The sequence below is a fragment of the Oncorhynchus kisutch genome, linkage group LG14 (assembly GCF_002021735.2).
Source record: "Oncorhynchus kisutch isolate 150728-3 linkage group LG14, Okis_V2, whole genome shotgun sequence".
Taxonomy (NCBI): Eukaryota; Metazoa; Chordata; class Actinopteri; order Salmoniformes; family Salmonidae; genus Oncorhynchus; species Oncorhynchus kisutch.
This window is the reverse complement of record NC_034187.2, coordinates 57,491,255-57,506,667: the sequence shown is the minus strand read 5'-3', so window position 1 is coordinate 57,506,667 and position 15,413 is coordinate 57,491,255. Positions and strand designations below refer to the sequence as shown.

The 15,413-nt window shown below is 43.0% G+C and overlaps 2 protein-coding genes across 6 annotated transcripts in view; one reads left to right on the top strand and one right to left on the bottom strand.

The window, feature by feature from the left end:
• Nucleotides 1-323: 323 nt before the first annotated feature.
• LOC109875835 (ubiquitin carboxyl-terminal hydrolase MINDY-1) lies at nucleotides 324-9,174 on the bottom strand. Of its 2 annotated transcripts, none has more exons than XM_020468254.2 (10): nucleotides 8,955-9,174; nucleotides 7,041-8,658; nucleotides 5,955-6,012; nucleotides 5,528-5,592; nucleotides 4,200-4,358; nucleotides 3,992-4,094; nucleotides 3,565-3,707; nucleotides 3,146-3,343; nucleotides 2,674-2,829; nucleotides 324-1,982 (listed from the first exon to the last, which is right to left on the bottom strand). In XM_020468254.2, the coding sequence occupies exons 2-10, from the start codon at nucleotides 7,755-7,757 to the stop codon at nucleotides 1,902-1,904; spliced, it is 1,680 nt and encodes a 559-aa protein (XP_020323843.1). In that variant the 5' UTR covers nucleotides 7,758-8,658; nucleotides 8,955-9,174; the 3' UTR covers nucleotides 324-1,901. The 2 variants fall into 2 exon arrangements, with proteins under 2 accessions (XP_020323843.1, XP_031644491.1); XM_031788631.1 differs by lacking the exon at nucleotides 8,955-9,174 and adding an exon at nucleotides 8,821-8,932.
• Nucleotides 9,175-9,876: 702 nt separating this feature from the next.
• The window catches only part of LOC109875845 (exopolyphosphatase PRUNE1), a 31,378-nt gene continuing 25,841 nt past the window's right edge, over nucleotides 9,877-15,413 (top strand). Inside the window, exons 1-2 of one of the 4 annotated variants that reach the window (XM_031788630.1) lie at nucleotides 9,877-10,608; nucleotides 11,790-11,859. In XM_031788630.1, coding sequence (XP_031644490.1) covers nucleotides 11,821-11,859 — 39 coding nt within the window. In that variant the 5' untranslated portion in view covers nucleotides 9,877-10,608; nucleotides 11,790-11,820. Of the gene's footprint in view, nucleotides 10,609-11,615; nucleotides 11,860-15,413 lie in introns of those variants that run through there. The other 3 variants (XM_031788629.1, XM_020468267.2, XM_031788628.1) reach the window with 3 other exon arrangements.

Sequence of the window (15,413 nt, the reverse complement as noted above, 5' to 3'; positions counted from 1 at the left end):
GGAGGACCTCAAAAGGAAGAAACTAAAAACAAAGCCAGAAAGGGCTACAAGAGCAGAAGCTAAAACAAGAAAAACCTATGATTGATTTTGAAAAAATGCAATGGTCCTGCAACAAGTGGAAGTGTTTGTATGCGTGTGATTAACTTCCATTTTAGTGTCCAGTTCCACTGTACCACTTTAACATTGATAAACTATTCCACAAGTATTAGAAAATGAAGCTTTGCAGGTGAAAACAGCAGATAATGATACTGAGCTGGTTTTATGACTCGATTATGTGAAATAATGACATTCACCAGACAATAAATGAGTCATTGGACACCATGACAGTTTGTTTAGATTTTCCTTTACTGACATGAAAAATTAAATACAAATGAAGAAGTGGCAAAGATTAAGACTTGGCGTCAAGGTGTGGTCTAGTACTGTAGCGTTGCTAAAAGCCCCTCCACCCTGAAGCTACTTCAAAAGGGCTTGTATATCTGACCTTTGCAAAACTGCAGCAACCGCCTGAACTGGCCTTTGTTCCTAAGTACTGTAAATCAAATGTAGACTTCTTATAGTTGGTTCAAGTGCCAGGTTTGCTTAATCTAGTGCAGTCAACGTGCTTTTCCTGTGTTATATTTCCACACTGAGGTTGGAATAATATTGTGAAATTCTGAAAGATTATAACGCCGTTTTAGTAATAAGGGGTATTTGAAAAGACCGCCTGAAATGTCATTCTGTGATGAGAAAGTTTTGGCTTGCCTGGTGACATCAAACCTCCAAACCGCTCTGTCAATAACAGCTAGTTTTCCCCTCCCCACTCAAGACAGTCCTAACAAAATTCTTGCTTGAGAAATGGCTCTTTGCTAAGAAGCTATTTGTTTCTTTTTGACCATTTGAATTGAAAACAAATCACAGTAAGGTACTTCAATTGTTACCCAGAAACTATTTTAAATGGAGATTAAAAAAACAGCTGCATTGGACCTTTAATGGGACTTCTCTTACTCCCATATAATTATCTTTAACACCGCCCCCTACTGGTCTTAAGTCGTCCATAACAGATGCTCCAGAAGAACACCTTCACTGTCCTTATCCATTCACCTTTTGCATAATTCCTCCCTGCTACTAACTACAGCACAGTACACTATCGGACAGGGAAAGTAAGGCCAATGCTTAGTCTAGCAGATAGGACCTTTGGGAACTCAGCCCTCAAAGCCATATCTTTGTTTGGGCTCGCAGAATCCTCGTCTCGGGCCCTCGAGCCAGGCATAACTGTGCACCGTTCTGTATAGGACAGGAATGTACTCGAGTTTCCATCATGGCGTAAATGCAGATGGCGACTTCCCCAGAGTTCACTTAAAAACCGGGCTTTCTAAGGCTGTGAGGATGGCAAAAGAGTGTAGCAGAGAAGGGGAGGGGGGGGGGGTCGTCTTTGTGCATTTTTGCATCTCCGATACACAATTTAAAAAGCTGCATTATCCATTTTAAGATACATCATCTGGTCTGAGCTGTAGTGACTGTCCTTTAATTTAGATCTTAGCTTTCTTTACACATTTGTTACAGATGTGTTTCATGACTCTACCTGGGTTGTAATGGGTCTTGGACAACTCAGCTGCTGCAACCCACCAACTGCAAAGGATTTCCTGTCTGGTGCCTCAATTGACATTTCTATTCTATTCTATGGTTTTGCGAAGCGTGACTAGTACTGCCACCTTCTGGCCTGGATGTTCAAAGGAAACCGTGTGAGGGGTGGGTTTGGCATTGAGGTGGCAGGGGCACAATCCCCTAACTCTCTGTGTGTGTGTGTGTTATATATATATATGTATGTGTGTGTGTGTGTGTGTTAGGGGTTGGCTTAATGCAAAGAAGGGCAGGCTAAAATCATAGGGAGATCATGGAGACTAGGGTAAGGTTAGATGCCGCTATAATATGGCACAGTCCGAATCATCCTTTTTCTCCCGTCTCCTCGAACCTCCCGGCTGGGCCGCCGCTTGACCTCTCACCTTGAAGCAAAACAAACAGTCATAGAGTAAGGAAGTGGAGAAGCTTCTATGTAGGTAGTTTGTGATGATCAATGGGACTTTTTCAGCAGATGTGAATCAAAGATAACAGAAACCCAGTACCAGAAAAGTACAATAATGCTTTGTGGTGAGAGAATGTGTTTTCTGCTCAAATAAATTGTAGTGTAATTGAAAAAGCACCAGTGGGCACTGTTTCTTTACCAATCGCCTATACCAGTGGTCAAACTTTTTACAGCAGGGACCCCACTTTTTCCACCAGAATTTCTGGGGACCCCATTTTTTACCACAATAATTTCTCGCGACCCCACCCTAAATCTAAAGACAAATCTTCAAAATCTGAACATGTAGATTTTTACATCAAGAAATAACCTTCAATTCATTACATTTTCATTGCTTATCCAAATTAAAACAAATAAATACATTTACTCAGTTACATTTTTCAAATCTTTCTCAAAAACATTTGTATATCTTTACTTTTTTCTTTACTTTTACATTTTAGTTCTTAAAGTTTGTACAAAAATAAATATGGCGACCCCACTGCAGTTCAACTTTGCATACCACTGGTCTATACTGGTGTATTGTATTTATCTTTCATACTGTTGAAGTATTGAATTAAAGCCTAAAGAGGAGTCTCTTTCCTTCTAGTATATGCCCAGACAGTGTGGTTGGTTACCTGCTGTGCTGGGGCCTGGGAGGGACCTCCTTCTTGTTGTTGTTGCTGCTGCTGCTGGTACTCCTCCTCCTGCAGCTGTCTGGCCAGGTCCAGGTCACTGAGGGGCCCCGGGGCCACCCCCTGCTGCTGCTGCAGAGACATGGCCACCAGGTAGTCCTGGCAACCAAGCATACACCACAGGGTGAGTGAACGTGTAGTCATGGAAATGTGCAGAGAGGCTTAAATCCTTAATATCAATGCATGATTTCCTGTACATAGAGATCTCAAGTTAGGATCAAGTTAGACACAGACAGCGTGGCAGTTCTACCCGTAAAAAACCTTAATAAGTATCTAGATGCAGCTTAAGATATGGAGATTGTCTCAGTAGTGCATTAGATACTGCATCTGGGTGCTTCTCAAATAACAGGTATCCTCAAACTGAAACCGGTGAGGCTGTGTGGTGGAGTGGGGGGGGGGGGGGGGGGTTACTGACCTGGTCGATCTGTCTCTGCTGCTGCTGGGGCGTGAGGTCTTCGGGCTGTGTCACGGGGACGCTCCTCTGGGGCGGGTGGCACAGGCGGAAGTCTGAGTCGCAGAAGTTGCCGTCACCCTCCACATTGTGCAGGCTCTCCCACACCAGCCCCCCCTCCTGCAGGAAGCCCTGGTCTGTCACCAGCAGGTACAGGTGGCCCTGTGGGGTCAAAAGTCATTCACTGGAAGGGAGTGAGCAGCGTTTTAGAGAATGTTGTGCTACCGCAGGGCACCTGAGGAGGGAACGTTACAGAACGTGCTACGTGCCTCATGTAGAATAGTCTGTTCTATATATTACATTTCTATCTCCAAGATTCTATATGTTACATCCTATAGATTGATAAACACACACACTATAGATTGGTAAACAAACACACGCACCTTGTGCTTTATCATAGTGCTAAAGTGGTTGTTTCTGAAAAACACAGACAGCTCGCCCTCCTTGACTGTAGTGTTGAGTTCACAAAGTCCATGATACGACAGCTGGGTCGCTGTGGACTCCAGAAACTGCTCTGCCACCAAACCTGACAGCACGGAGATGGAGAAGTAGAGGCATTATAAAGCAAGGGGAATGGTTGTATTACAGAGGAAATGGCCAAGTGAACATGTATGCTTGTGAGAAAGAGGGGGGAGAGAGTACAGAATGCAATTGGGATTAAATGATCAACTTCCCATCAAGACCCTCGTAAATAAAACCAGTTTATTAGAGCTGGGCTTGAATTGAAGTCTGAACCACGTGTAGCTCACCAGGACAAGAGTTAGTGACAACTCAAATGTATGTGAAGTAAGGATTTGGAAAGTCCTGTACCTTCACTGACACGGCTGCTGTTGGCCGAATGCTTGTAGTCAATAATCTTCTCTACCAGCTGGTTGTAACTTAGCTTTCCCACCGCTGCCACCATCTCAGGGCTCTGGAGAAAGAAAATATTTTGAAACTGATGCCCAAAACAAGGGATTTGGGGCATTCATTGTGAAAGGAGGGCTTTTATCTTCACATGTTCTACAATGTCGCTTACCTGAGGGTCCACCAGCCAGCCATGGTAGAGTGGGATGTCCAGCAGGTCAAAGGCGATACACTCTGGAGTGTACTCAAAGTCTGACACGCCCGTGAAGCGCACGTTGACATCAAGGCCCGTGGACAGCTTTGGCAGGACTGCCATGGCATCGCTCATGTTCTGCGGAATCAAAGATAAAAATACATATCATATAACTATACAGAGGTTGGAAACTGAGTTGGAAACCAGGGTCAGGGGGTTACTTCCGTTTCGATTACAGTCGATTCAGAGACTGAACGAAGGTTAACTTGGTGAATTGGAGATCAGACCATTTTGAATTCATATTTTGAGCTGGAATGGAATCATACATGCATGAAACGTAGAGTTGGTTGCACAGAAGGCCAGTATCAGCTGTTCCTAGATTGATTTCTCATATGGTTAACACCACGGTTCCAGTGACATGTACGGTATGGAAATTAGATTGATGTGCGATGAGGCAAAGTGGATATGCAGGTTAATCTTGTAGTACAAAATTCACAAGGGCTTGTAAGAGACCGGCACTCAATCATACCTGTCCACATCGGTTTTGCCTATAGTTTCTTTATCACTGTCGAGCAGCGAATGACCATCCTCTGAGCTCAGCCATGAATAATGAACCAGATTGTGGTTATACACACCCACAGCTCTGATGTCAGAAAACAAAAGCTGTCCAGTCGAAACAGCACATCTAATTGAGCTTCAAGTGTCACAGTCACAGTTGGATCATGGTGCTTACAACACCAAGGACAATGGGTTTGATTCCTGCAATCCGCCACACATACTGAATAAAATGGGCTGACTGTAAGTCACTTTGTATTAAAAAGCTGCTAATGACCACATCATTAAATTAATTGGCTGCATCCACACAGGCACCATCTTGCCACCTTGGTACAGTATAGTATGTTTTAATCCTTGTTCCCTAAGCTCCTTATTCTTGTACTCTAGTGGCAGCTGGTGAGGCTTAGCATCGATGACACAGCTGATTTTACTGTGAGAACAGCCCCTGTGTGGCTTCTGCCTCTGCAGTGAACTCCACTTCCCCTTAAAAATGACTCAGTCTCAACCACAAACGATTTTGTGCCACACAGCTACAAAATAGATAAGACAGCACCTGCAGAAAAACACGCATGCGCACAGCTTCAGAAAAATGTTCTGACAACACACATAAGTGAGTGTCAAGTAAGTGGACAGACACCGGCCTGAGTTTGTGTGTTAAATACAGAGGTGAGTTTACCTGCTGTGTTTGTGTGTTAAATACAGAGGTGAGTTTACCTGCTGTGTTTGTGTGTTAAATACAGAGGTGAGTTTACCTGCTGAAAGTTGAGCTCCATTCCCTCAGCCTTCTCCCTGGGTTTGATGGACAATACACACTCTCCTGTGGCAGAAACATCAGACAGACAAATTGTGGGAGTTTAACGATAATGTGGTTCTCAGACAGTCAGAGACCAAACAGGAATGTGTGTTATAATTTATTTCCCCTATGGTAATGGTCAGATTGATAAAATCTGCTAGATATTTCAATGACTTAAGCCCTTGGCTCCTGGAGCACAGGGCCAGTGATGAGCTTTTGTTTACGGCCTGATAATATGCAACCTCTTTAGTTGCTTGTACTTTCATGCATTGGTTGCATTTTCATGTGCCAGTGACAACCTCAGTGTATAAATGTGTGAAAAATACAATAGCTTCAGTGTTAAAGTCTGTATGGAAGTGCAGATAATACACTCCCATGTTTCTTACCAAGGTGAGCCATCAGGTCCTCTGTGGTGATAACTTCTGTCTGGGCAGGTAGCTTGGCCTGGGGACAAATCACACACACGATTTTCATTCATAAGCCCTTTCCTTGATCCATGTTTGTTTATCAACAGATTCTGTGAAGTTGGATACAGATATTATTGGAAGTTATAACATTAGAATGAATGGTGCTGGTCAAGGAACAATCGAGGCCTGGACAAATATACTTGACTCTGAAGAACGATCTCAGCTAAAGCCTAACACACATAGAAACAAACTATAAAGCCCAACATGTACACACACACACACACATACATACATATATATACATATATATATATATATATATACCTATTTGTATCTTTTTACTTTCAGGCCCACGGGAATGGGGAGGGCTTTTTCTCTTCTGAGTGAAATAAATATATGTGGAAGAAATGTAATATGAAGGGAATATGAAATTATATATGAATTGGAATACTGTACCTCTAACCCCCCCAACAAAATAAATGTCAAAATAAATTGAAATTGTCACAAAAAAATGCATTCTCTGACACAGACATGCAGCCCTTCATAAACTTTAATTCTGCGTTGCTTGATTTTAAAAGCTAAAAGTGACAGACTGCTTTCATGTTGATAGTACAAACAAGATTATAGGATTCAGAAGTCCTCTGTCCTCTCTTAATACAACTCCCCAACATGAACCTGTAATTCCTGCCTCTAGAAACTTCCCTCCCTCCGGTGTCATATCACTAATTCTGGCCTGCCTACACACCTCGGCTGTGTCATCCTCAGAGTGTGTCAATCTCATCCTTATTCTCAGTCACCTTAAGAAGGCCACTGAAGTCCCTCAACAGAAAAAGTGCATCTCAATAGCCTAAAGTGGCTTCCTCTCTTGGCTCATTTCTTTGATCTGCACCGATCTGGACCAGTAAATGCAAAATCCCCCAATAGTCCTCCAATATAGTGCTTTCTCCTATCATATGGTTTGACATCAGTGCAGATGAAGTATGCCTAAAGCCACTTAAGACGATTGAGATGCATAGTCACGGACCCCATTAGTCCCAGCTAGCTGGTTCTACAGTCCGACTTTACCTTCCAGCGCAGAAACAGGGTGTTCATGATGGCGAGCAGGGGACAGGGCCCGTTCTCACTCTGTGTGATGATGGGGGTCTTCTTCTCTTTCCAGGTGATCCACTTCACAAAGTAGTAGGCCGGCATCATGGGCTCTAGGTCCGCGGCGGTGGCCCCTCCTGTGGCTGCGGCAGCAGCGACGCCAGCCAGGACATCGTCGGCCAGGCAGGGGACGTCGGCAGACAGGGAGCTGCCCTCGACGCCCAGGGCAGAGTAGGAGGACAATGGCTCGTCGTTCCCGTTGTTGCCCTCGAAGAACTCTAGGCTGGGGATGGAGAAGGAGGCAGAGTCGGTGGTTGCTGACTGGCTATACTCGTCCGACCTTCCAAATGTGGCCTCTGAGCTCTCCCCGTTCCCTTCTGTCAGAGTTTGGCTCTGCAGGGTGGATCGAGCGTCTTCTGTCGTGCCGTTTTCAGACATGGCCGCACACGTGGTGGTTGGTGTGAGTGAGGTTTCCCTGTATCCGTCAAAACCTTCTGCTTCCATAATTGGAGTCTTAACTGATGGGTCTTTGGTGGAGTCTTCATGGTCCAAGGGCTCTGCTTCGTGGATTTCTTTAGCCGCAGACGATCCTGCTGTAAGGCCGCCCTCTTTAGAAATGGCCTCTGTCAGAGAGCAGTCATCTTTGACAACGCTCAGGAGATCTCCTCCAACTATCTCTGTGCCAGAATCCGCCATAACTGGGCAATGTTCAATGTAGCACTTAATCAACTGAAAATAAGGCCAAGTCGTCGGTAAAGACTACTTCAGGCTTAGGTTATATACGAATAGAAAAACAAACTCAGCCCTTTACATTAAGTATATTCACAGATTTAAAAGTTGGCAGTGACCTTATAGGTGAACCTTGAAGGAAATCTTGATGATCAGTTCCCTGGCATTCCTGAGTAACAGTGTCCTTAGTTTGCAAGACGGGGTTGATGGATGGCTACAGCAGAATCCACAGTCACTCTGTCTGTTTTATGTCATACAGACTAAGAGAGAGTCGATTTCATACGGCCTTAAATATCTACTTGCACATTTTCTTTCAGTTCAAGTGTGGATGTCATAACAAATAGGCTATCTTTTCGACATTGCACATGGGCTTCTGGTAAATTTAGTGCAAGTGTAAAACTACAAGCTTTCCTCCAACAAAAAATAAATAATGATCTTTACACAAAATATATATACACACATTTAAACTTTAACAACAAATATCTTATAGATCATTTTCAGCACTGCCGCTGTCCATTAACGTTATAGAGTAAGATACCTGCAGCTCCCTGTCAAATAGGTTTGGTTTGATAGCTTCTGGCAAGCTACAGCTGCAAACTAGAGCAAAGTTATCTTTGGGGGGATGCAAAACTTATCTAACTAGTTATAAAAGTTGTGCTCTTCCTGACGATACAAGGGAATATACCAATTGAAGACTGACAGAAAAGCTACAGCGAAAACAAGTGAAGAGCGGGATGGCGCTAGTCAAGCTTGCCCCTTGTCTTGTGACATGAATGACTCGTAGGTTTTTAGGATATTAACGCGGCATGGTTGTCATCTTAACGTTGTCCCAGAATGCGAGTAACCATACTCTTAAATTGTACCAGACCTGCAAGAAAAAGATCAGTGATCAGTCCGTGAAATAATACGCTATTCTCCAACAACACATCTCCTTCCTGACCCTGGGTTTGACAAAATACTGAGAACGGAACTATAAATCCGTGGTAGAAAATATTGCATCTGTCAAGTGACACCAGAACTGGCTACTGACCATAGATTGCTAACGTTATACCCTCGTGCTGACGCTCAGAAGTTGGTAGCGCCCATCACTACCATGCAACAAATATCTTGATGGTGGCAGCTTGTTAGCTTGCTAGCTGACCAGCAGAAAATAAAACAACTTACCATCAAAGCCAGTTGACAGCGTAAATTGGCAAAAACGTCGTGAAATTTAGACAGGTGTTGGTCCAATCAAGAGCAAATCGAGATTTTTACGAAAAGATACTGACCGACTTGTCCACATTAACGAGCTTCGCTGGCTGACAACGGGCATGATATTTACATTCCACGGTCTCTTCGCAATCTTGACTTCGCTTACTCCACTTCCTCTACCACAGTCTGTAAACAATGATGTCACGAGCTGTATTAGCCACAGGGGGGAAACTATTTTTTAGATGTCAAGCACCAAGTTACATACATAAAATACATGTCGTATAATATGCCAACCAAAGATATTTCAGAAAAACTGAAGAAAAAAACATAGCAAATATGCGAATTAATTTTAAAAACAGCTACCTTAAATTATTTTGAAGTTTATCTTCATGGGGACACAAGTGGTTGGAGTACTGAACTGCAGGTGTTAATATACTGGTAGTGTTCATAAGCATCATGTATTCTTCTTGCTGCGTATTGCGCAGTATTGCAGAGACAAAAGTCTCAAATTTGTGTGTATTATGGATTATAAACTGGCTGGTTCAAGCCCTGAATGCTGTGTGGCTGACAGGTGGAATATATCGGTAGCGTAGCCTAGTGGTTAGATCGTTGGGCCAGTAACCGGAAGGTTGCAAGATCGAATCCCCGAGCTGACGAGGTACAAATCTGTCTTTCTGCCCCTGAACAAGGCAGTTCCTAGGCCGTCATTGAAAATGTTAATTTGTTCTTAACTGATTTGCCTAGTTAAATAAAGGTAAAAAATACATATCAGACCGTATGACAAAATATCTATTTTTACTGCTCTAATTACGTTGGTAACTAGTTTATAATAGCAATAATGCACCTTGGGGGGTTTGTGGTATATGGCTAGTATCCAGGCACTTCGTGCTTAAGAACAGCCCTTATCCGTGGTATGTTAGCATATACCACACCCCCTCGGGCCTTATTGCTTAATTATGTGTCACATACTGTGTGTGTATAAAGACTATAAACACCTGCTCTCACTAATGTAGGAAGTGAATAAAATAGTATAATTGTCAAATTCTCACACAGCTTAATTTTTCCATTTATTGTCTTGACCATCAATGTGATTCTAATAATAGGATTTGTGTTGGCAAAATGTAGAATACATAGCAAAGTTCTGGAAATATTTTCTGTTGATGTTGTCATGAGGCAAAAAGCAAGGGACACATAAATAGCCATAGGAGCTCTGAATAAATATATTATAATTATTTTTAAGCGTATTTTTGTTTTGTTTTTCGGGCTGCTCTAGAGTTTAATCACTATATCCTACCTTGACGCTCAGAGACGCAGGATCGTGATTAAAAGTATACATTTTGACTTGATAGCTAGCTAGGTAGCTGGCTGTTTGAATTCAAATCATGTGGCATTTTGTTTAATCTGTTTGGAACTATTACACCATGGACAGCATGCTGTGTCCAGAGGTAGCAGAGGAAGTTCAGGGACTTGTCAGGGAATGCTCCTAACCACTTCCAAATTGTGGTATCTTTTCGTGAGCTTTTTAGCAGCCGTGGCATCACCCAGGCGAGTGCTACATTCCTGGCAATTGAGGACCAGTACCAGAGGAGTGGCTCTAATGGAACGACTGACCATTCCCGAGAAGCAGGTGTGGGTTGTTAACCTGGTTTTTGTTGTTGTCAGATTGTCATTGTTTATCCTTGCCGGGACAGGCAAGGATAAACAATGACAATCAATGCCCTCTCTATTGAACCTACGATGAACCTAGACTGCCTTTCCAGCCCCAAATGCATCAACTTCATCCGAAGCCGACTGACTTTCAATCTCCATCATTAACATGTTTTGTTTGTTTGCTTTTTAATTTTTTTTTTTGAAAATCGCAATATAAGTTAAAAATGTTATTCATCAATATACCTAAGTATGCCTAGTACGCAGGATCTACTGCGTAGCCTAGGCCTACGATGTTATTTGTTTGTAAATGTTTTGAGACATTTTTTAAGAGGACCACAATTCAAACTTTTTTAAATGTAATTCTCGATCATTTTACATGCATGTGTGGTTGTATTATGTTTTAACTTATCAAATAAATATATCTATATATCTACCACACAGTTCTGTAGTGGATTGCTTTTTGGCACAACTCCGTTTGTGACATCACGAATTTAGTGGAATATTTACCCGCGTTCCGAGTCTTTTCAGTGAACCGGCTCATTGCCTCCGTTAAGCTAAAAGAGCCGCTCTTTTGGCGCCTAAACGGCTCTTCGTTCAGTAGCGCTTAAAAAAAAAAAACATAAAACCATGAAAACCATGCAAATATCACATTTAAGCCAACAAAGTTACCTCCCATTGTGTCAGATCGTGACATGTGTATTCAAATACATTTTTTTACCGGAGCATATTATTAGATGACCTGCAAAAAAATGAATGTACAGCTAAATGCGTGTGGACTTGAAAACTTATCTCACCTCACTATTTATTCTTCCTGCAGTGAGGAATTACACTCTTCATACAATGTTTTTATAACTTATCTGCAGATAATCGTTGTCTGTAGCTGAAAAAGCAGTAACAATATGCAAATCAGGGAGCTAAATGAACGGCTCTTTCACAGATGCAATTCGGATCCGCCAAAAGAGCGGCTCTTTTAGCTTAACGGAGGCAATGAGCCGGTTCACCAAAAAGAGCCGTTCATTCGCGAAGGACCCACCACTGCCACTTTCTACATTATAGCCGCTACACTTCAGGAGCTGCTGTTTTTCAAAACGTGGTGTTGAAATATTTGTCAACTTGTCTTTGCACAGGACCCAGGTCTGTAAACATTCTGTTTTACAGAATATCCCGGGCGTGCTCTACGCTGGCGAAAATGGAGGGGTTTCTACAGAGATGTAGTGCTGCAATAAAGGTAGGCAAACACACGAACACGTTTACTATGCATTGCATGTTTTACAAATGTCTCAGTTGCTCTGCTCAATGACTAGCCCTGTCCATCGCGTGCTCTCTCTGCTGTCTGTCATGCCATATTTGTTTTTTTCCTATTGAATTAGCTAGCGTATTACTAATATATTACTCATCATGTACTATTCTATTACTAAACCATTACAACGTTTCTGCAACTACCTCCCCCTAACAAGTAACGTTTGAAATGTATTCTACCCTGTTGTGGCTTTGAGTCAGTTACACTTGTCACGGAGTGAAATGTAAAAGTTTAGTCTTGACAGCCAACTGTCAACTAAAATTGAGAGTTTATTGATTGAACAGAGTCAAATGCAGTTTGGTTCAAGATTCAAAACATTTTTTTTGCATCTTCCTGTTGTAAAAGGTCTAACATACACAAACCACAGAGCGCCATGACTAATGAGGGGGTGATGTGTGGATGAGTTGTCAGAGAGCAAGAGGTAGAATATTGCCCACCGTAACTTCCATTACAGTCATTGTCGAATATTGCATGATGCAGTTCTTGCACAGCAAACCCTACACCCAGGCCTCGTTGGTATGTTTTCAATATATTTAGCAAAGTGTTGTCACAGTAGAGTCAGATAACCGATGCCGTGAGGGTTAATCATTTGTGTGACTTTTAGTCAAGTGCAAAGAGGAAATGGAAAACAATCTCTTAAGCAATTCCCTATCTGCCCCATTCCTGGCATTTACTGACCATGTATTCTCTCAGTGTGTGCCCAATCAAGACGAAAGCTGCCATGTGTGGTGGGTTCGCCTGTCTATATACAGTGCAATCGGAAAGTATTCAGACCCCTTGACTTTTTCCACATTTTGTCACGTTACAGCCTTATTCTAAAATGTATTCAATAGTTTTTTCCCCCTCATCAATTTACACACAATTGCCCACAATGACACAGTTAAAACAGGTTTTTAGAAATGTGTGTAAATTCATAATAAAAATAACGGAAATATAATATTTACATAAGTGTTCAGACCCTTTTCTCATTACTTTGTTGAAGCACCTTTGGCAGCGATTACAGCCTTGAGTCTTCTTGGGTATGATGCTACAAGCTTGGCACACCTGTATTTGAGGTGTTTCTCCCATTCCTCTCTGCAGATCCTCTCAAGCTCTGTCAGGTTGAATGGGGAGCGTTGCTGCACAGCTGTTTTCAGGTCTCTCCAGAGATGTTAGATCGGGTTCAAGTCCGGGCTCTGGCTGGGCCACTCAAGGACATTGAGACTTGTCCCAAAGCCACTCCTGTGTTGTCTTGGTTGTGTGCTTAGGGTCGTTGTCCTGTTGGAAGGTGAACCTTCACCCCAGTCTGAGGTCCTGAGTGCTCTGGAGCAGGTTTTCATCAAGGATCTCTCTCTGTACTTTGCTCCATTCATCTTTGCCTCGATCCTGACTAGTCTCCCAGTCCCTGCCGCTGAAAAACATCCCCACAGCATGATGCGTCCAACACCATGCTTCACCGTAGGTTTCCTCCAGACGTGATGCCAGGTTTCCTCCAGATGTGACGCTTGACATTCAGACCAAATAATTCAATCTTGGTTTCATCAGACCAGATAATGTTGTTTCTCATGGTCTGAGAGTCTTTAGGTGCCTTTTGGCAAACTCCAAGTGGGCTGTCATGTTTTTTTTTTACTGATGAATAGCTTCCTTCTGGCCTCTCTACCATAAAGGCCTGATTGGTGGCATGCTGCAGATATGGTTGTCCTTCTGGAAGGTTTCCCCATCTCCACAGAGGAACTCTAGAGCTCTGTCAGAGTGACTATCGGGTTTTTGGTCACCTCCCTGACCAAGACCCTTCTCCCCTGATTGCTCAGTTTGGCCAGGCAGCCAGCTCTAGGAGGTCTTGGTGGTTCCAAACTTCTTCTATACATTTTTGGGGGTATTTTACCCTCTTTTTCTCCCAATTTCAATTACGATCATGTCTCATCGCTGCAACTCACCAACAGGCTCGGGAGAGGCAAAGGTCGAGTCATGCGTCCCCCGAAACATGACCCACCACCGCACTCCTTAACATCCGCCCGCTTAACCTGGAAGCCAGCCTCGTCAAGGTGTCGGAGGAAACACCGTTCAACTAACGACGAGGTAAACATGCAGGAGCCTGGCTGCCATAAAGAGTCACTAGAGCATAATGTGCCAAGTAAAGCCCCCCCAGCTAAACCCTCCCCTTACCCAGACGGTGCTGGGCCAATTGTGCGCCAACCTATGGGACTCCCAGTTACGGACAGTTGTGACACAGCCTGGGATCGAATGCGGGTCTGTAATGATGCCTCAAGCACTGAGATGCAGTGCCCTAGAACGCTGCTCCACTCGGGAGGCCCCCAAAACTTCTTCCATTTAAGAATTATGGAGGCCACTGTGGTCTTGTGGACCTTCAATGCTGCAGAACGGACAATTCCTTCGACCTCATGGCTTGTTTTTTGCTCTGACATGCACCGTCAACTGTGAGAACTTATTTAGACAGGTGTGTACCTTTCCAAATCATGTCCAATCAAATCAATTTAGCACAGGTGGACTCTAATCAAGTTGTAGAAACATCTCAAGGATGATCAATGGAAACAGGATGCACCTGAGCTCAATTTCGAGTGTCATAGCAAAGGTTCTGAATAATTATGTAAATAAGGTATTTCTGTGTTTTATTTTTAATACATTTTCAAAAATCATAGCCCATCATTATGGGCTATTGTGTGTCGATTGCTAAGGAATTTAAAAAATATATGAATCCCTTTTAGAATATGTAATGTAACTAAATGTGAAAAAAGTCAAGCGGTCTGAATACTTTCTGTAGTCTAGGTGGGCGTAGTCTGGGCTAAAGCTCTCGCATCCAAATTCCTGTGGCCCAACTGCTTTACTGTTGTGCATGTGACATTAATAGTGACATTAGGTGGCACCTCTGTCACTATGCCTGGATGGCAGACATCTCATCCCCCCCTTCCTTCCACTGTCTTTGGCTGTCAGGCACAGCAAAGGTTTAAAGGGTAGGTGTCTAATTTCAAGGGGTCGGCCATTTCTTTTTAGTAGTCACCATTAACGCTCTTCACTTTAGTTTTTTTCTTTCCGTTAGAGAACAGCTGTGGTGGGAGAACACATTTGAGACATGACGTAACACAAATTAAAACATGAAATGGGCTGAATTGAATTCCCTTCTTAAAACCCTCCTTGTATGACACTGTAGTACAGTATGGACTGTAGTAGCCCAGGTTGTAGTTTATAGTGCCTATTTTCTTTTTGAAGTGCAGCGAGCAAGGGGCAAGCATTCCTTAACCCACCATTACTCCCAAGCCAATGGGCTATGATCTATTCACTTAAAAGTTCTTCACTCCTGGCATCCTCCAAGTATGATTTACCATTTTATGTGGGCGTAATCAAAACTACGTGGCATACTTCCTGGCTCTTGTCGCCTGTTAGATGCTTCTGTTTGGTTTATATTAGAGGTCGACCGATTAATCGGAATGGCCGATTAATTAGGGACGATTTCAAGTTTTCATAACAATCGAAAATCGGTATTT

Coding starts and splice junctions, on each gene's coding strand:
- LOC109875835 (XM_020468254.2), bottom strand. CDS start 7,757: ATGGCGGATTCTGGCACAGAGATAGTTGGAGGAGATCTCCTGAGCGTT. Junction 4,359..5,527: donor TGGAGCTCAACTTTCAGCAG/GTAAACTCACCT, acceptor TTGATTCCGCAG/AACATGAGCGATGCCATGGC. Junction 2,830..3,145: donor AGCAGAGACAGATCGACCAG/GTCAGTAACCCC, acceptor CTTGGTTGCCAG/GACTACCTGGTGGCCATGTC.